The sequence below is a fragment of the Plodia interpunctella genome, chromosome 25, assembly GCF_027563975.2.
Source record: "Plodia interpunctella isolate USDA-ARS_2022_Savannah chromosome 25, ilPloInte3.2, whole genome shotgun sequence".
Classification (NCBI taxonomy): domain Eukaryota; kingdom Metazoa; phylum Arthropoda; class Insecta; order Lepidoptera; family Pyralidae; genus Plodia; species Plodia interpunctella.
In genome coordinates this window covers 57,501-77,934 of record NC_071318.1, presented here as the reverse complement: position 1 = coordinate 77,934, position 20,434 = coordinate 57,501, and the positions used below count along the sequence as shown (strand labels likewise).

General features: G+C 40.1%; 2 protein-coding genes and 1 pseudogene across 3 annotated transcripts in view; 2 read left to right on the top strand and 1 right to left on the bottom strand.

Annotated features, from left to right (window-relative positions):
• Positions 1-1,220: 1,220 nt before the first annotated feature.
• Positions 1,221-3,437, bottom strand: LOC128680928 (uncharacterized protein). The gene is made up of 3 exons (XM_053764421.1): positions 3,288-3,437; positions 2,157-2,236; positions 1,221-1,675 (listed from the first exon to the last, which is right to left on the bottom strand). Exons 1-3 carry the CDS (start codon positions 3,315-3,317, stop codon positions 1,558-1,560), a joined length of 228 nt encoding a protein of 75 aa, XP_053620396.1. The 5' UTR covers positions 3,318-3,437; the 3' UTR covers positions 1,221-1,557.
• Positions 3,438-4,461: 1,024 nt separating this feature from the next.
• On the top strand, positions 4,462-11,426 carry LOC128680920 (uncharacterized; annotated as a pseudogene).
• Positions 11,427-12,886: 1,460 nt separating this feature from the next.
• LOC128680919 (calcium-independent phospholipase A2-gamma-like) overlaps positions 12,887-20,434 on the top strand; it is a 7,727-nt gene continuing 179 nt past the window's right edge. Inside the window, exons 1-9 of one of the 2 annotated variants that reach the window (XM_053764409.1) lie at positions 12,887-13,081; positions 13,380-13,586; positions 14,079-14,398; positions 15,735-15,872; positions 16,828-16,911; positions 17,326-17,524; positions 17,950-18,036; positions 18,691-18,809; positions 19,332-20,434. The exon at positions 19,332-20,434 is cut by the window's right edge and continues 179 nt beyond it. In XM_053764409.1, coding sequence (XP_053620384.1) covers positions 13,466-13,586; positions 14,079-14,398; positions 15,735-15,872; positions 16,828-16,911; positions 17,326-17,524; positions 17,950-18,036; positions 18,691-18,809; positions 19,332-20,009 — 1,746 coding nt within the window. In that variant the 5' untranslated portion in view covers positions 12,887-13,081; positions 13,380-13,465 and the 3' untranslated portion in view covers positions 20,010-20,434. Of the gene's footprint in view, positions 13,587-14,078; positions 14,399-15,734; positions 15,873-16,827; positions 16,912-17,325; positions 17,525-17,949; positions 18,037-18,690; positions 18,810-19,331 lie in introns of both variants that reach the window. The other variant, XM_053764408.1, reaches the window with a different exon arrangement.

The following is a 20,434-nucleotide window of genomic DNA, read 5'->3' as shown; positions in this document are numbered from 1 at the left end:
GAAGTTGTAGAACTATCAGCAAAATATTTTCTTATGACAAGAGTGTGTACTTAAATTATTTAATCTTTACAGAAACTGATATCCAGTTTCAGAAAGACCTATTTTGTTAAAACATTTTGACGACCTCGGTGGTGCAGTGGCAGGTCCCGGGTCAATCCCCAGTGGGGTCATGATGGAAAATGATCTTTTTCTAATTGACCCGGGTCTTGGATGTTTATATATATATGTATTTGTTATAAAATATAGTATCGTTGAGGTAGTATCCCATAACACAAGTGTCGACCTTACTTTGGGGCTAACTCTCTATATATCTAACTCAATCTGTGTGATTCATCCTAACATATTTATATTTTATTGTCCCAAAGCTGGACAAAGATCCCCATCAACTGAACTTCTATATCAAGGGCTGTCTCCGGCCAGCTCTCTAATGCTTTCATTTCAGATCATCACTCCATAACATGTTAATACATAATTTGTCATTGCTACCATCAATTTATAATACTAAATTTCTTTATGGTTGCTATCTTTTTTTTACTGCTTCTCCTTTTTTTACCGACTAATTAACGGATAAACCTACACAATTAGCTTACCTTATCTTTGCTATATTGCCTTAGGCCTTTTCCATTCCCCAAGTCGGCAATCAAGTTTGCTCCGCTGGGGCCATACATTCGTTCATAATCCGCCCGAGCGTTCCGGCCGGAATCCGGGAAAAACTGCGCATCCACGCGATAATTCACGATCCTAGGGTCGAACAGCGGCGCCCAGAAACTAGAGTACACCCGGAACGAATGCGATGTTTGTACCAACCCTAAAATTAATAACACCAATATACGCCATAATAGCATTTCTCCACGCTTTTATAAAACTTTTAGTATAAGAAAAACACGGAATCGCACATTCCTGTAGATATGTTGGTGGTGAGATTCCGAGCGGAACTGAGTGAACTGCACGAATGGCGTAATTCTAATATGAAGACATATATACTTACTGTAAAATAAACAAATAAACGTCCTCAAGGTCTCGAGTCGCTGTCCTGTGCAGTAATACGATTCTATTGATTTCTCATAAATATTTCCGGTTATAGGACAGTTTTTCAGAATACTTACCTATAACTTGAATTGTTTTTTTCCTGGTTCTGGGTGTGTTAGTGTTGTGTTTGTGATCACTCTGTTGTGTTGTGTTTGTACTGTGAGACGATACAATAAATAGGAAAATATCTATTGTATTTTTTATCATTTTTATTAAAATAAAAAGTAGTTGTTAGATTATCACAATACCTTAGACCTATTTACAAAAAAATATAACTATTTGGTGACTTAAACATTTTTGATACCTAATCACAATAATCACAAAAAAACTTACCTACAATAGGTACATAATTATAAGAACTTAACTTTGTTCTTGCCATTTTCTGTCCTTGAAACTATTTTATTATCATTAATAATTGAGAGAGGCGCTAATTATGTGATGTTTTGTGTTTCCGCTATCATGTTGTTTTAGTATTCTCGCCATCTTCCATTAGTGGCGCCCTCTGTCCCCGCATGCTGTGTCTCGCAGTCAGTGGATGCCCTCTAGCGGCGAGTAGGACTTGTACTGGTAGAGGTCGGCGCCTCCGTAGCCGTACAGCAGCTTGCCGCGCCCGTTCTCGTCGTAGTACGGGTAGCGGTAGTTCGGTCTGCAAGTGGAAATTAACATTATAAAAATGCCGCTCATTATCTTCTCGAACTAGCTTCGTTCAGTAGATTCAGTAGTAGTAAGGCAGATTACGAGCGCTATCGTGTCTAGTAATGACATCGTACAATTCTGGTTCTCAATATCTGAAGAAGAAGAACTTCTATTAATTTACATCATGAAGCTTAATTTAATCTGAAAAAAAAATACGTTTCCTACTACATTATAAGCTGTCCAAAATGAGACATACAAACTCGGAATGGATGAGTCACGAAGTTATTGACAGTATTGGTCCCGATTAGCAGTCATTAGGCTTATCATTATCATTAGGCTTGTATCTAGCTTGAAAGCTGACATTAATATTGGATAAACTTCTGATATCATTGGAGAGTGTCGACACGCAAAGAAGAAGTGCGTAATCGATATAATTTTCAACGATTTGAATTTGTTTAGTTCGAATAAAAATATTACATAATACTACTCGCCTCTCAAAATACTGGAAGTTCGGTGCTCTCGGCTGTGCGACCGTGCTGTGCGTCTCGTGGAGCGTCAGGCTCAACACCACCTAGAACAAATTATAACTATAGGAAACTTCAAAATTTGTAGGCTTCAAAATTATCAAGTGGAAGGACTGTTCTCCTCTGTGATATATTAATGTGAGCTAGTTCTAAGGGACTCGATGTATAAAAATGTTGAGATGTTAATGCTGCAATAATTTACATTGACTATTAAGGATGCGTCGACCGTGCGAAATGGAGACGAAAAAGTAGGAAAGCGGACCGTGGGCTCCGAGGCACCACGGCTGTGAAGAAACCGGGAATACACTCAGATGAAAGAGATACAACGTTCTATAGAGATAATAATACATAGCAAATTAGAAAAATGATCCCGCGAAAAGATCAATTTTGAACCGCCATCTAGTGTCGAGTGGCTTCTATTACCGGTCGATCTACACGTAAACTAAATAATTTTCCAAAGTTTGACGAATACGGTATACATTGCTGCTTTCTCATATCGGTAAATAAAAGCACTCAACTAACTACGCCATTTTCACGCATTCGCGTCGGCATGTGTCTGAATTCGGCGACAGTGTGGAGCTAGCTTGTAGAGCATAATGAATATGGATGAAGATCGTAGTTATTAATACCTATTCGATCAACACGAGGACGACACAGTCACTATTCATGTTTCTTAAGTTCAAGCAAAGTGACCCCAATAAATAGGTACACGACATTTTAACATTGAAAGATGGTTTGCGTGATCACATGGATGGCTTCTATTCAATTATTACAAATTACCTAATTATTCTGTACATGTAACATTAACATATGAACTGCAGCGAACAAAAACATGCAGTTACATGATATATTTATATCATAAGTTATAATGAACAATATGTAACTAACTAAGTACCTATAACATACTTAATAGGTTTTTGGTTTTCGACCATATTTTTATAGCTCTCCAAATAAAGGTCACACAACACACTTCGTACATAACCGTGTCAGAATCATCGAACTACCTACGAGATTTGACTTCTAAACACAATCTTAACATTCTACTTACTTAGATTATTAACAAAACTATGATCATCAAAGTACAGATCTGATACTAACCACGAAAAGCAGATACGTGAGGGCCTTCATGTCGATATTAATGTTGAAACGAACGACGAGGCTGTGTCTTTGCGCGCGGTGACTAGACTGCGAGGTGAAAGCTGGCTGACAGTTACCTCACTAGTGGGGAGACCGCTACCTGTTGTTACGTCAGCTCGTTAATGTGCTCCTCTGTCGGTGGCATTTGGTAATGATGTCGAAAGGATTCCCAAAAAGAATCCAGATTTCCTCAAATTTTAGACGTAAAGTGTGTTTAGAAAACCGGTTGAGAAGGCTCATAGCACCTGCGCTTTGAAAGTCGGCTAACGGCTAGTTTTTTGACGTCAATAAGTGATGTAGGTATATCATCCCAAATTAAATAAAGAATTTTGAATTTGAATTATGCCGTATCTACACTTTTCATTTTTCACAAATTTTTCGAATTTGCTGATTTTTCATTGCGGTACTTAAATACAAACTAGGTAAGTACCTATGAAATGTTCAATCAATCATTCGCGTCGGCGTGCGACGATAGCGTGGAGCCGGCATTAGGGAAAGAAGATCGGTCGTACTGAAATTGATTTCTGAAGATGGAGATAGGAGAAACGCTGTCACGCAAAATGTAATGTCGGGGAAAGTTCACAGAGAAAGTCATTAACTGGCTCATTGGAATATCGCATATACTTTATCAGGTATATGGGGGAGATAATTATGATATGAGTACGAGTGGGATATAGAAATATCTCTATATTGACAATATGTACTACACTAGCTGTTCCCCCAGTGTTGCCCCCGGCAAAAAGTATCTTCTTCCCTATTAGTCCCTATGTTTACCGACCTGGGTAACTGGTTTTTTTTATTGGAAATAATGCAGATCTTATTGTTTTAAGCTAGAGTCACTGCCTAAGTGGAACTCCTATAGTATAAATATCGATTTCGCAACAATAGGTATTTTGCTTATGTCGTTGCACTCATCTCTCGTCAACAGACTTGTCGAAACAAGATTGAGGGAAATTACCGGCACTAACTATAGGTACATATATTAATCGCCTATAGTATCTTTTGTATTGTACAGTCAACAGCACATCAACCTAGTCAAATTCATTGCCAACTCGTCACTATTACCGCACCATAGAGGTTTATGCTGGGTAACTTGACTGTACCTATTATCTCTGTTAGGTTTCCAGAATGAATGAATCAGTCAGTGTGGTTTCACAGTAACAGTCGAGCGGTCGTTGTACAAACAAATAAATAACGGCTAATATAAAATTCGCCGGCAATCGTGCGCGCAGATAAAAAAGATAAATACCTAGTGCATGGGTGTGAACCTATTGTGTTGTGATCGTGAATCATTCATTATCAATACATCTAAATATAAAACTAAAGTTCAAGAAATTGGGACTTTACCTGTAGATATTACTTACCTACAATTTTAACATAGGTACATACTGGTGCTAGAAAACAAAACAACAGAAGTCATGGATGTCATTCGCAAGCTAGAAGATATTGCTTGGTGAGCACTTTGAACTTTTAGTTTTTTTTATTATCTTAACTTTATCTTCTTTAAATTTGTAGTTTGAAGTATGGAGAAGGATATAGGTTTCCTTTTATCTGTTCCTTTTAACTGTTACCATGGGAAAATACGCGGCGAAGCCGCGGGCAAATGCTTGTAATATAATATCCTAATCCTGACTGATACATGCCAACGTAAGTTGGTCAGTTTGTTATCTCTTCACACTATATCTACTTAACCAATTTTCTAAAAATTTTGCATACATGTATAGTTTGAAGTGGTTTGAAGTATGGAGATAGACAGAGTACCTTTAATCCCGGAAATAACTGCCCCTGAGAAATTTACGCGGGCGAAACCGCAGGCAAAAGCTAGTAATAAATAAACCGCCTTGGTTTTGCCTGCGGGTACAGCAACAACCATATTCTTTTGTCTACTAGGACCACTAAGTAAATAAAGTGATTCGATTAATAAAGAAATATTTGCGCCTGCTGAAAAATTGCGGCAAATATTATTCTCCATATCTTTTTGGAAATGATTAGGAGATTTGATAAATGTAGTGAAAGGTGAAATATTCACTAAAAAAATGTTGTAGGCAAAGTAAAGAAATTAATACAGGGTAATTTCTTCTACATTAGCATTATTTTATCTGCATACCGACTCAGTCGATAGTACTGAACAACTTTTCGTATGGAAACAACCTACCAAAAATTGATCGGCCTCGCGAACGAAGTCGCGGGTATGAGCTAATACTAAATAAACTTATTAGATTATTCAATTTAGGAATAAGGGCTTGCGTTGGGAGCAACCCTCGATCAACAATGATGAAGTGAAAGAATTGCTACGCGCATGCGCAGCGGTCGCTCCGCGGGAAAACCATGAGGACGTGAATGAGATCATCGCCAAGAGCAGAGAATTCCCAGTCGCGTTTCCGATCGACACTGTCAGGTGATCATTATTTTACAAGAATAATGGGACCGAATGAAATGACTGCCTCTAAGCAGTTGTGATGTAAAACTAACTCCGTTTATTGGCTGCCCCCTCACGCCTTATCTACCCTATCAAATTTCGTCCCGGAAAAAAGTTCCCTTGAGAAATCACATGGGCAAAAGCTAGTACTCTAAATTGTTTTTTTTTAAATCAAGAAGTTCTGAATGACGAACTCTGTCTCTATTCTTTCCTTTTTAGGTACTATACAAATTAAAAATAAAATTGCTAGGTAGTATCTACCATTACCTAAGTAACGCTATGACCAATAACTATCAGAGTTATGTAAGTACATGAACTGTCATTTAAAATTAATAATCAAATTGACTTGTACTTAATAACGAAGGATAGGTAAAACTCGTCAACATCTTTCGGACAAAAAATCCATGTCATCTATTTCAGGTGTGAACAGCTGAAGCGAAGCAAACCGATAGAGAAACTGAATGAGAACATCAGGTCGACCTACCCGGTGCTGCACGAGCGAGTGCTGGTGTTGATGGCTGAATTCCTGCTGCATAAAAGGTTTGGACTTTTTTCGATTTTCGGAGTCTTTGAACTTATTTTTCCGTGATAAGATTTACCAACAATAATTTTTCTTATATCTATCGGCCAGGTGTTCGATTTTCAATAAGCCAAAGCCTCATATAAAAGTATGTACCTATTTTTGATATCCGGTAAAGAAGTAAAAATGATTCTCTAGAATTACTTTAATCACCATTTTCACAATCTCACGAAGATATATTGTAATTTTTCCAGAAAACACGGGTCAAGTATAGAAAAGCAGCTTTACAAAGATATGTCCATACTAGACCTCATCGACCGCATTCTGATGAAGCGCGCGCTCGTCTTCATGAAGAAGCAGGACGTTTGGAAGCTCGTCAGCGGGGAGAAGGGGTGAGGTCACTTTATTTTATATCTATATGCCCTACCACAACTTCATCACAGGTCGACAAGAAAACTGCCAAGACCTTCTCATCTACGTTCCTTCAGCGTCCAATCTCAGGGTACGGGTTTCTTATATTTCCTCCTTCATTTTGCACGGTCTTCGGCATCATGTATTCAGACCACTGGCATGCATATCATCCTAGACAACATCGAGCCAGCACTTGAGTTTGCCTCTTCTGCTGGACCATGCAACATATCTTGTTTAACAATTTTTGATAAATTTTAATAAAAATATGTACATTCGTCCACTTAGTTGCAATATATTTACAAGTGATTGACGTGTTTGAAGAAAATACCGCGGTTGTTCGGCCGCTCATTCTTCACCTATGTATTGGAATTTGGAAGTCGGCACGTCGGCAGTAGACTTAGAAGTTCATTTTTGACGTTAATAAATGCTGTATACATAGAGTTTATACAAAGTGCTCTGTTAAGTTTCGGGAAGGAGACCAATGAAACAAGCAACCGCCATTAGCACACTGTTTATTCCGCTTTGACATTGACACTTGACAGCCAATATACAACATGCTCCTATCCAATGTACTCCATACAACTCGATGTGAGTATCCTATAAACTATAGAAGTATTAAATAATACAATACAGATGTATAGTGATGTTACATGATTAAATAGTAATATCATTTCATTGAAGGAAGTTCATTTTTAAGGCTGACTGGTTGGCTACGTTTACATTGCGACATCACTAATTAAGACTATTTAAGACGTCTAGCAAAACGTTCACCACCAACTGTAAAAATCGTGCACTAACGTGTCACGTTTATCAGTTAATATCAGGCAGTCCAGTAGTAGGTGGTGTGTCCATTGTCTAAAACTGTATATTATTCTCAGTTGAATAAAGAAAATCGAATTCAACTGACATCTAGAAATACATATTTCCAGCCAGGACGGCTGGGAAGACATCGGCACGGACCGCGAGAAGCCGCCATTAGTCCTCGAGAACTGCTTGAGCTACGACGAGCTCAAGCTGTCGGCGCTGGTCTCCGTCAGCGGCCGCACGTTCTGCCTCAACGACGGCGCTAGGAACAACAAGGGCAGGGTTATGAGCGAGGGGATCGAGGAGGAGGCTATCATTATAGGTGACTTTATTTTTTCTTATAGTGGCGCCTGAAGGTAAGCAAACTTTGCAGCCCATGAGAGACCAGCTATCCGATATCCGAGTCACCGATGCGGTCATTATTTACGTGGTCATAATTTCCTATGGTTATCCGAGAATTTATTTATCAACTTGTAAGATTTCTTCTTTTTTTTGGGCATAAGTATCCCTCAAACAGTTATTAAATATGAAATTTATATTTCAATGTCATAAGAATTTGAACTCCATATCATCAATTTATGAACCGCACAGGTATCATAGGCCCACGGTTCCAAAGGCCCGGCCGCATGGATTGCGAGGATATACTCATTACGGAGGAACAGAACACCGCGGCTAATGGATACGACCAGAATACTGACAACGACGCGAGGGTTCGCCGTAAGCTGTGGGAGGGGTTTTATCAGGTACACAAATCTAACTATGTAATTAAAATTGAATCGAATTGTATTTTCGTAATATATAAGTATCGAAATCTCGAAAACTACTAATTCTATGAAGATTAAATTTGGCAGGAAGGTAGATTGTGACTAGAAGACCTCTGTTAAGAAAGGATAAGTATTTTAAAATTCTATTCCTAAAGGGGGGGTGAAACAGGGGGTTGCCAGTTTGTATGAAATTTTTCATTTCAGTCATTTTTGAAGTTAGAAAATGAAATTTTAATTTAAATTTGTAGTTTGTAAAAATAATAATGCATTAATTAGATTTTGAAAATTACATTCTTATACGTTTGAAAAAGGGGAATGTATGAAACATCGTCATTTTTGGTTGAGGTGGAAATTTATGTGAAATTTTGTTATTTATGAAGAGAGGTCCATGAAATGTTCGGCACGCGTTACGGGAAATGGGATGGGACACGTTGCGGAAATCGTAGCGGGAAACGGGGAATTGAATTAAAGATGCCAAAAAATACGTATTTGAATCATAGTAATAAATAATTTTTACCAGTTTTAGAATACGCGATAAAAGAATTGAAATTTGACTTCGATTCCTTTTAAGAACTGAAATTCACGCGTGTGAAGTCGCGGGCAAAAGCTAATACATTTTAATTTTAAAACACTACTTTTTTACTTTTTCGTTGTTTATTTTACTTTTTTTCGCACCAAAATGGTCTTGGCTCCTGTCCACTGATCCACTGATCCACTGATCCACTGATGTACGAGTGTGGCCGCAGATCCCGAGCGTGCTGTACTCGTCAGTGGCGCAGAGCAAGCTGCCCGTGTCTCCGCGCGACGCGCGCGTGTTCTCGAGCCGCTACAGCCGACGCGCGCGCGCGCGCGAGCCCTGCGTGCTGGACGCGCGCGCGCTGCAGCGCCGCCTCGGCGTGCTGGCGGACGTCGCGCTGCTGGAGGCGGCCGCGCGCGCGCGCGCCGTCGCGGCGCTCGCCTTCCTCAACGTTGTCGGGGCTGGTACTCAATTACCGTTTATATCATCTATATACTTTATCATAGGTCGACCTTACTCTGACGCAAGTGATAAATATTTTCGTCAGGTCTAGGCGTGTGGAAGATCTCCCCGCACCAAGTGGAGCTGTTCGTGCTGTCGTTCCTGTTGAGGATACGCGAGCTGCTGTAAACTGATCTACTCAATGACGTAGCGGATGTAAACTTCTCGTATATCAAGCCGGCCGAGAGCGTTTTGCGTGAGTTATTTAGAAAATAAATAAATAAAAATACTGGATACTTCATTTAGCGCTATTGCTAAGAAAAATGATGCAGGAGTTTTTTAAATATTCTAACTATACTATATAATATTAGCTGCGTTCCGAGGCTTCGCTCCTGTGGGAATTTCGGGATAAAAAGAACCTTTTGTGTTATTCCAGGTTATATTCTACCCACGTACTAACTTTCATAACTATTCGTACAGTAGATTTTGCGTGAAAGACATGTACACATACCTCATCACAAACTTTCGCATTTATAATATTAGATGATTAGTACGATACGATTGTAAAGATTTTTTTTCGTTTCTTTATTTTTTTGTTTGTAATGATTAAACTACTCGGAGCTTGCAAGGGCGTCACTTGTCCATTTATGTAACAACTTCAAACGTCTGACTGTAATAAATAAATCTGAATTTGGGTGGATATAGGCTTTATTTTATTAACTAGAAAAAAATGTTTGTGACTTTATTAATTTTCTTCATAATTCCAAGCTAATATATCTTTCAGAACTATTCAAGAAATGTAAAAACTCCGGTGATGACAAGGAAACAAAATACAAATTGTTTTTCAAACACGACTCGCATCCTAGAGGTTTGCCCCTTTTACAATTATATTAGCATTAATTCTTGTAAAAAATAGGTATGATGAAATAGGTAGGTATGATGATTATGGAGTGGTCCTAATCTAGGGCGGGAATCACACGCTTCATATCGTATGTATCTTATTGAATATACCTATGTTATTTCTGCGAGTCTTTGTGTGTATTTTATTCCACGTAATGATAATGACCACGACCCTCAGCCATGAGGGTTATGTCTATGAATGAAGAAGAATAATAATTTTTTTATATATTATTAGAAAGAAAAAAAAAAACATTGTAAGAAACAATAATGGTAAGCCGATCTGGCATGATAGGGACCAACACTGTTCAAATGAGTTTCTTTCGGCATTTCTTCTCAGCAGTGGTCGTTCCGAAATGCCAGTAGTTTGTAGCTTGTGAGAAATAACTATAAATATAAAGATTGACGAGAAAAAGTGCCTGTGAAGGTCTAATTTCTGAATAAATGATTTGAATTTGAATTTGAAGAAAATAAATAAATTATGAATGTGATCACAGGAGGAGTCGCCGTCTGGATCTGGCAACGGGAGCCCTCCGCCAAGTTGCCGGCGGAGCACGAGCGCGAGCTGCTGGTGCTGACGTACGCGTGGGACAGCAACGCGCACCCCGGGAACGAGTTCTGGTGAGCGCGCCGGAAACGGAACTTCAGCCGGTGGACCATGGCCACTTTATATTTCCGTTTGCCATGGCACTATACAGTTTTGTATGAGATAAACAGTTAAATCTCCTGATGAAATACCTACCTATATTTTCGGTTTCACGGTTGCTAATACTTTCTATTCCTAGCCTTTTTGCATCCTTGTTTATATAAAATAAACTTTTCTGTCGCGGCGATCTGTGTGTCTGTTCGAGATAAATTCAAAAACTATTTTTTATGCGGTTTTCACCAATAGATAGTTCTATTTCTGCGGAAGGTTTAGGTGTATAATTTATGATGGTTTCACCGAAGCGGGCCATATGTATGTTGTACTCGGTCCCAGGCTGGGCAAGCTGGCGACGTCGGGCGACCCGGCGGCGGCGTGCAGCACGCAGGTGGCGGAGCTGCACAGCGCGCGCGGCCGCGGCGCGCGTGGCGGGCGTGCGCGGGCTGCGGCCGCTGCCCGACTACTGCGCGCTCATGCTGGCTGCCGCGAACGTGTAGGCTACGTCTCACACGGGAAAAGAAACGAGACAGTGCGCTAAGTTCTTATAAAATTGTTTTTCTATTATTTCTTGGCTCATATGAATGAGTAATGAGTATGTTATGTGAGTATTATAATAGGATACCCCACAATCACAATATTTTTTAAGGATAATAATAATAATTAATAATAAATTATTATTTATTATTAACTTTGTTTTATTCCTTTTTAAAAATGTAGAACGGCTGATGCCTAATTGCGTGATGTTTACTACAGCACCTGTTATCGTTTTGGTCAAGTTGTAGTGTCACAACAACAACAAGTATGACGAATCGTCACGGAAACAGAAACGTGAATCTCAGTGGACTACCATTTGAGATTCACGTTCTACTGAGGCGCCAAAACGTAGCAAAACAACTGATAATCGCTAACGAAAGAAAAAAACATTGTGCTTTAGGACCTACTGCATTCAACAAACAACCGAATGAGTAAACTCACAAAGTAGGTAGGTACCTGCTGTTTTATCAACAATCGCACTAAGTGCGTCGCTAGGTAAACGCTTGAAACGCAATTTTTATAGGTCAATATTGTACTAGATAAGAAAGTCACGCCACTATTTTCGTTTATCTACGAATTCAATTTTTATACCTATCTTCTTTCTGATAAATCAGAAGTGGGCAGTACATAAGTAGGAAGCGATATAGTGATATCACTGACGCAATGGTTTTCACTTTTTCCTCTGACCTTTGATTAATATGTATATCTATACATATTCTAGACTAGTTATGTACTTACCTAGTACCTATATGAAAGTTCGTCTCTTGTAAAAGAACTTTATCTCTGCAGACCGTACTGTACCTTCACAGACCTTTATTGTATGCTATTCAATAAAATGAGTAATATCTCCTCCGGCATCGAGGAACATGCTCACGTAACTGCGGATTAGGTATGCCTGTCCCTATCTCACTTCCTACTATCCTAGGAGATAGGTAGTTCTACTAACAACATATATGACAGTACGGTACTGTTCCTGTATTTTCGCCAATGTTTGTTGTTCTTTCACACAAAAAAAAACTTGCACTTGAAGGAATTCGAAACATTGGTTAGTATGTAGGTAATGAAACCTGGAATACTTAAGTAACACATAACGTAATAAGGGCGGTTTGGTACTATTAGGTATCCCAAAATAATCATGAAATTAATCACCGCTCGTGGCCCCAGCCTTGGTACCCTACCTCTATAAGTAGTTATAAAATTAAACACGCTTTGATTATGGTCCAAGCAAGGCACATAAGCTATATGTTATGTTTATTGTAATGAATATGTGTGAGTATGTGTAAAATCTTGTTTCCCAAAATAGGTACATATTTTCATGACTGAACGTTAAATTTGTCACCCCAAATATGAGTAATCAGCTGTGCTGTGTCTGAGAGGTCAGTCACCATCGCGCCATCATATTGAGACGAGGAATTGGCAGCTTTTCAAAACTCGATCATACGATGTTTGTTTATAAATACAGCGCGTTCCCATTGAGCGGCACGGGAGGTGTGGCGCCTCGCGTCACCTCGGCTGGCCTCGGCTTGCGAATTATTTTGTTCCTATCTCTAATGCGCAAAAATAATTCGCAAACATGTTTTGCTTGTTGTATAAAACTAGGAAACGACGTGATCTCGCAGTTTAGTTAGTATGCAAACAGTTGAAGAAGCAATACCGTAATCATAGTATAATAAAGAATACTAGCGTAATCTAGTCGAGTTATTGAACTTTTATTGTACGTAATACAGTACACCTACCGTTCTAAGTCGGGTAAAAATAAAAAGTGCATTATCGAAGACCCAAAAAGTAATTTGTTAGGTACTTAGGTAGGTATCTATCTCTTTGGTGAGGTTTTCACCCCACTATTTCCCCGCGGTTGGTAGCGCTAACGCCGATCGTGCGATTTGACGTCACAGCACAGATGGTAACTGTCATCGATCGAATTACTTGGTACAATATGCCAAAACAACGCGAAGGAAACGTAAATTTTGTGTAATTTATAGCTCAGTGCTATTGTGAAGAGACTGCTAGGAGTCGCTATCGGTGCGCCGTAATCAGTGCCAGAGTTTTCTCGAAAGAGACGTGACATACGTGCCGTGCGTTTACTTTATCTTTATTGTTTAGTGCTTCGTCGTATGGTTGTATAATAGAAGACGAAAATAAGAACTGAAGTTACTGTGAATCGGAACCGGGTATATTCCTCAGTCAGGATGTCGTCGCTGGGCAGCCAATGGCGCGTCATTAGGCACTACCTCTCGCTCACGAACCTCAACTCTGAGGTGGAGAAACTGATCCAGAAAGTGAAGCCCGCCACCCCAGAACAATGGGAAAGTAAGTACACATGTTTTGTTGAAGCTTTGAGTCAATAAAGTTAAATATAATCCCACCCAATACATACCACCGACCATTAAACAATTAAATCTAATTGGTCCACTTATTCATGTGATGTCGACGACTTATATACACAGCACTGCTATGGAGGTAACACAATGCTTTATGAATGAATAATATCCCATAACCTAGCCCTACTGTCCATGAATTCATTAAGATCAATGAGATAGACTGGAGTGGTCTAGTCATACTTAAGGAAATATAACTGCAACTTCTTGGGATGCTGTTATACAATATTTCCCTTTATGTGAAGTCTCACAAAAGTAAAATACTTTTGTTAAAATCAATTCTTGAGTGATAACATCACTTTTATCTTACAATATCCCACTTATAAATATTTTAGTTTAAATCTCATAATTTAATTTATTGTGATAAGATTAAGAATACAATTTTAATTATACCTACTCCCAGTAAATTCTGTTTAATTTACAGATTTATTAAAAAGGTTAGAAAAAGCAATCTCAGTTCACATGTCTAGCACTACAGCAATTGAGAAGCCACAAACAGAAAATCAGCAAAACATTGTGAATACATCAACTATAGAGGAAACTGCAGAGAAAGCAATTGTAAAAGAACCAAAGCCGCAGTTGAAGAAAGAGGAGAAACTGAGCAGCGATGGGTTGGTGGTGGGCTCCGAGGCCAAGGACATCACGCTGGAGTCCCTGTGGCAGGGACTCAAGTTGAAGAAAGATTTGCATTTCGGAAACATATCTCAGCCCAGCTGGAAGTCCAGCAAACCTGTGGTCACTAAAGTGAGTTTATTCTTTCTTTGCACTACACTTTGCAATAAATAATTCTAGGGAGCCTGGTTATTTAAGAGTTTAAAAAGTTATCAATTATCAACAGGTTATGATATTCCATCTATAAGTCATTACCTATAAGCTGTAACTCAATAACAATCAATCATGTTGAAATGAACCTTACAGTTCATTCCCTTATCATGCTTTGATCATGCCAATTACAAATTTTTCAGGCCCAAAAAAAAAAGTATAAAAACCAAAAAACCAAATATAATTATGAATTATCTTGTTTGTTTCGAATGGAATAGACACAGACTGAACTCTCATTCATTTGAATAGATAAAATTGTTTTTGTACATACTTAATATCTTTGCTGATAGTGTATAGAGTGTGAAAGGTGAGTGTTGACCGAGTGTACAGCTAGATGTTATGCAAACTTCACTTGCGACATCCAAATAAATCGTAGTTGACATTATCTGTACTGCTTATATTATTATACAGTACAGTAAAACAATGCATTATTAAACATATTGAGTCAGTGCCTACTTAAGTAATATTATAATTATCATTTGTCAATCAAAAGTCAGATATCTAATCTATTAGAATATTACAAATACGAAAATCTGTCTGTCACGCTTTCATGGTTATACCGCTGAGCCGATTTTGATGAAATTTGAAATAGAAATAAGTAGTTAATACTCCCGGGGTCAAACAGTAATCAGAAGCCGTAATGGGCAGCTAGTTATATGGTTAGTCAATGGAGATGCATGTGAGACATGGGAGCTACTCTCACATGCAACATGGGAGCATGCTATATCAGTTATCGAAGTGTTGCTAGTCCATACAGCTACCTACACTGCTATCATTTTTGACATTTAATGTTTCTGCATGTTTAGACTTATCTCTTTTGAAATCACTTGACCTTCTGATTTGCAAGTTCTTTAATTACCTTGACCTTGTTTACATTTTAAGTAGTATTCATATATTATGTTTTGTACGAATTTTTGAAAAAATGTATAGAATTTTTTTGAATTCTTGCAAATTGTTGAAAGTTTCCTAATACTGAAGCCTTACTAATACTATAGGTAAATGAGTAAGCCTGTCTGTCTGTCTGTCACGTTTTGATGTATATACTGACGGGTCAATTGTGATGAAATTTGGAATAAGTGAATGATCCGACGTCCAACAATAGGCTATCAGAAGTGGAGCTGCAGGCAACAGCTAGTAGAATTATAATTTTAGGGAAATAAGAAATTTGCTATTTTTATAGTCAAAAGAGATGAGATGAGAGGTATGACATATTTTAATAAAAGCAGTGTAATGTAGTATTGTGTTGACTGACACCCAGACGTCAATCCACTCGCGCACGGCCTACGTGATCTCCGCGCTGGTGGCGGCGGACAGCGCCGAGAGTGCGCTGAGGCGGACCGACAGCTTCATCGACCACCTCAAGCAGTACCCCGAGGCCCGCGACTATGCCATCAAGGTAGCTTGTTAATAGTTATCAGCTCAGCCAAAAGCCTCTTCTATTGGTTTCCAACCGCCTTTTGTTGTGCCTTATCGAATGCCGACAATTCTACGGACGTATTAAAAATCCTGTTTTACCGTTCCCGTGGGAATTTCGGGTAATTATTTTTTAGTGTTTCCCAACACTTCTCAAGGAAATGTACATGTCAGCTTTGTACGCCTAGTAGGTTGTCTGTCAGCCAGCTCGCAAGGAAGAGTTTAATATATTATTAGGTGGTTCTCAGAGCGTTTCGACCGCTACGGCCGCGCTGCCATTACGATCCGTCAATTTTATTGAGGAATCAATAATTTCCAAAAACAAACATGCATAAAATTGACATTACCAAAGACAGATAGTAAGACTAATTCTTGTCTTTGTTAAAATTTTAAAAATTGTAATGACAGCCGCAGCTGTTGAAACGCACAATTGATGATGACGATAGATTGATAATGCAACTAGATTGATAATGCAACTAGATTGATAATGCAACTAGATGTCCATATTTAATCGAAATTGAAGTCTCTAGTCTATTATTAAATTAAAAATGGTCCCTATTTTAATTTACCAAAGTTTTTGTAATCCTTACTTATTATAAAACAAAGTCCCTCTACCGTGTCTATCTGTTCGCGATAAACTGAAAAACTACTGCATGGATTTTCATGCGGTTTTCACCAATAGATAGTGTGATTCCCGAGAAAGGTTTAGGAGATAATTCATTATGTTTTTACTCGAGCGAAGCCGGGACGGGCCGCTAGTAGCTATGTAAATGTATTTGTTGTATTTCTTCTATTGCTCTCTGTATTTGTAAATACTGTAGGGATCTCTTCCAGTCAGCCCCCGGATAATGATCCAGCCGGCTGACTGGAACAGATGCCTCCTTGGGGTAAGTCGCAGTCGCTGTGATTTGAAACGAATACGATAACGTTTGCGGCAGGAGGGCGCGGTGCGCGCGCTGCTGCGGGTGCAGCACAGGCTGAGCGCCGGCGACGGCTGCGAGTTGCGCGGCGCCGTCAGCGAGGTCAGTGTGTTATGTAATGCTTATAGCTGTTTGTTACTATTATTGTTGTGTAATAAAGTTTCTATACATATATAAAATTGTGTCACACAACAATTTTTTTTTTTCATGGCTAGCCATGGCCGTCTTCTTTGCTATTAGGGAATGCGTCCATTCTCAATCAGTTTATCAAAATTGTCGTGGGCACTGCTGCTAGTTGAATGGCGAATCATACATTTTCATAATTTTGTTTCATCATCGAGTACGAGTCCTGGCATTTGTCAACTTCGACTTAACACCCGAAGGCTCGACAACTATCCGTAATACCTAATTAAATTTGAAGTTGTCAGTTTGTTTATAACGTAATTTATTTGAAAGTAATATAAGGTGTCTGTCTCTCAAGCCTAGCTCGAACTAAAAGTGATGTTTAACATCCAGGCCCTGGCATTAGTGGGCCACTGCGGGCCGACCCGGGGCCCCGGGCCCGCCATCCTGTCGCTGGACGGCGGCGGGATCCGGGGCCTCATCGCCATCGACGTGCTGAAGCAGCTGGAGCGCCTCACGGGCCGCAAGGTGTCGGAGATGTTTGACTACATCATCGGCGTCAGCACGGGCGCCATCATCGCTTCTGTTATCGGTGACCATTTTATATTATTTTCCTTCTTAAAAGCAGGGTGTTAAAGATTTACTCGAGTGTCTGCATTTATATTCCATTAGTATAGAAGTATTATAAATGTGGTAGTCTGTTTGTCTATCACCCTTTGAATGCTGAACCGATTTTGTTGAAATTTGGCATGAATATAGTTACAAATGCAAAGGAAAACATGACCCACTCTTGAAAAATCTATTTCCGAATTGCTTGTATGAATAACATACAAGGAAACGTTTTATTTTGAATGAAACCTTGGCTATCAGCTGGTATAATTTGACACGTTTTCTGTCATTTGGAATTCGTTATTCACTTACCTACCGCATTTGCTTAAAGTCGAGAAACTGATCGCTGATTTAAGAAGAGAACAAAAATGTTTGAAGTATAAATAAGTAGTTGTCGTGTTGTGGCAGGCAGCGGCATCGGCACGCTGGACACAGCGCAGGAGATGTACACCACGCTGGCCAAGCAGATGTTCGGCAACACCTCGCTCATCGGAGGTAGGCTTCCGCGCCTTCTAGGCTGTCACTACCTCAACCCCCTCCCCTCCCCTCACCTCCTTACCTTACCTCTCATACTGGACGACTAAATTGCCTATAATAGTCTTGGGCTGTGCGTTGTTAGATCTGTCGGTCAGGTTAATAGTTTATTGTTAAATGAATAGCGTTTTATTAGTTTGTCGTAGCAAGTACATATAAGAGTAACCGACACATACAGCTAAATAACTTAATAAAAGACTTAATTCTAATCGGGTATGGTTTATTCCTTTTGAGGGTTTCTTTGAAAATGTCGATGCGATGTAATCTAATGTAGTTTTTAAATAATATTGCAATAATATTGCATAGGTAGGCATACATATTCAAAATTCTTTATTCAATTTAGGATGATATACATCACTTATTAACGTCTAAAATTACTTAAATTAAGTCTACTGCCGACTTCCAAAGCGCAGGTGAAGAAGAAGCGGCGCAACAAACTTCACCGCAGTCTTTTCTCCAAGGACGTCAATTAATAAATATAGGTCTTAACATATATTAAAAATTAGGATGACGATGATGTAAATATAATAATAATAATGTATAATGCTCAAATTGAGCCACGTCCCGTTGCTCAGTCGTATGACGTCCGTCGATACACATCCATGTTGTTGCCAGGCGCGTCGCGGCTCGTGTGGTCGCAGTCGTACTACGACACGGCCGCGTGGGAGGCGCTGCTGCGCGCGCACCTCCGCGACTGTGAGCTCAGCCAGTGCAACCGGCACCACGCGCCCAAGGTACACGCGGGGCTCAGCTCCCGTGGGAATTTTGAGAAAAAATATAGCCTATAGCAATCTTGGACAATGTCGAAAATCGGTTCGGTGGTTTAGGAGATTACCCGCCTCGAACATACAAACTCACAAACGCTTACCTCTTTATAATAATAGTTTAGATTAAATGTATCTAAATAGAAGAGATACATAGATTGCTCGATTGAGTAATAAACATTTCATATATTCGCGACATTGTACATTGCTTTGGCAATGTTGCTAGCGTCATTGTGAAACAACTCAGACAGACAATAATAATAACAGTTGCCAATGTTATGGTATAATTATAGATAAACAAAGCTAATTAAAGTACAATATGTGGAAAGTACAAATATAGATATTATACATATGGATTCGGTCGGAGATATACAAACCTGACTGCTGTCTAATATATTGGTTTCTAAAATAAATAACATTTGAAATAGATATAGTTAATTACCCGCGAACTGTATGCTCTATACAGTTAGTAACGGCAACGTAAATCCCCAGATGGCGCTAGTGTCGTGCGTGATGAACTCCGGCGCGCGGGTGTCGCCGTTCCTGTTCCGCACGTACGAGTGCGGGTTCCGTACGCGGCCCGCGTTCCCGGGCACGGCGCGCGCGCGCGTGTGGCACGCCGTGCGCGCGTCCGCCGCCGCGCCCGCGTACTTCAACGAGTTCCGGCTGCGCGGGCTGCTGCTGCAGGACGGCGGCGTCGTGTGCAACAACCCCGCCGGCGTCGGGCTGCACGAGGCGCGGCTGCTGTTCGGCGCCGACTCCATCGCGCAAGCCACCGTCGTCTCCGTGGGCACGGGCAAGCCGCTGCAGAACCAGAAGGACTACACCATGCTCGCGCCGTCCGAGGCCGCCTCCACCTCCTGGCGGGAGAAGTTCAACAAGATCCTGGACTCCGCCACCGACACGGAGGGCGTCCACCAAATGCTGAACGACCTGCTGCCGGCCGAGAGCTACTTCCGCTTCAACCCGCCGCTGATGGCGCCGTGCGCGATGGACGAGGTCGACGACCGCAAGCTGGCGGCGCTGAGGGCGGACACGGAGGCCTACATCCGCAGGAACCAGCACAAGTTCGAGCGGGCGGCGGCGCGGCTGACGCGGCCGCGGCCGCTGCACCGGCGGCTGCAGGACGCGCTGCGCCGGCGCGCGCTGCTGCTGGGGCTGGCTGACTGACGACACTCCACTTCATTGATTGACGGTAGTCCCGGCAACGGTACTACTGACCTTCGATGAAAAGCCAGATCATTATACTATACAAATTATGGCTGACATGAGAAAGACGTCTACTTATATATGCGGTTAAGACGACATGGATATAAAATGAAGATAAACTAAACTTTAGCGTTGCATAGTGAATGGCACTGAGACTGCAGCAGTGGGGATATAGATAGTGTAGTTCTATTACGCATTTTACAGGTTTAGTTAGGTTTTGCAAAATTTTTACAATTGTTATTACTAATATGTTATTACTCGAATGTAAGTTGCATTCTAGTCAGTTGTAGATAGTCGTAGCTTAGCATTGTGAATACAAGAAATTTAAATATTATTAGTAAATTCATTACACATGATTGTAGATAAAATATATATATATATACTTT

Coding starts and splice junctions, on each gene's coding strand:
- LOC128680928 (XM_053764421.1), bottom strand. CDS start 3,317: ATGAAGGCCCTCACGTATCTGCTTTTCGTG. Junction 2,237..3,287: donor TCACGTATCTGCTTTTCGTG/GTTAGTATCAGA, acceptor AATTTGTTCTAG/GTGGTGTTGAGCCTGACGCT. Junction 1,676..2,156: donor AACTTCCAGTATTTTGAGAG/GCGAGTAGTATT, acceptor TTCCACTTGCAG/ACCGAACTACCGCTACCCGT.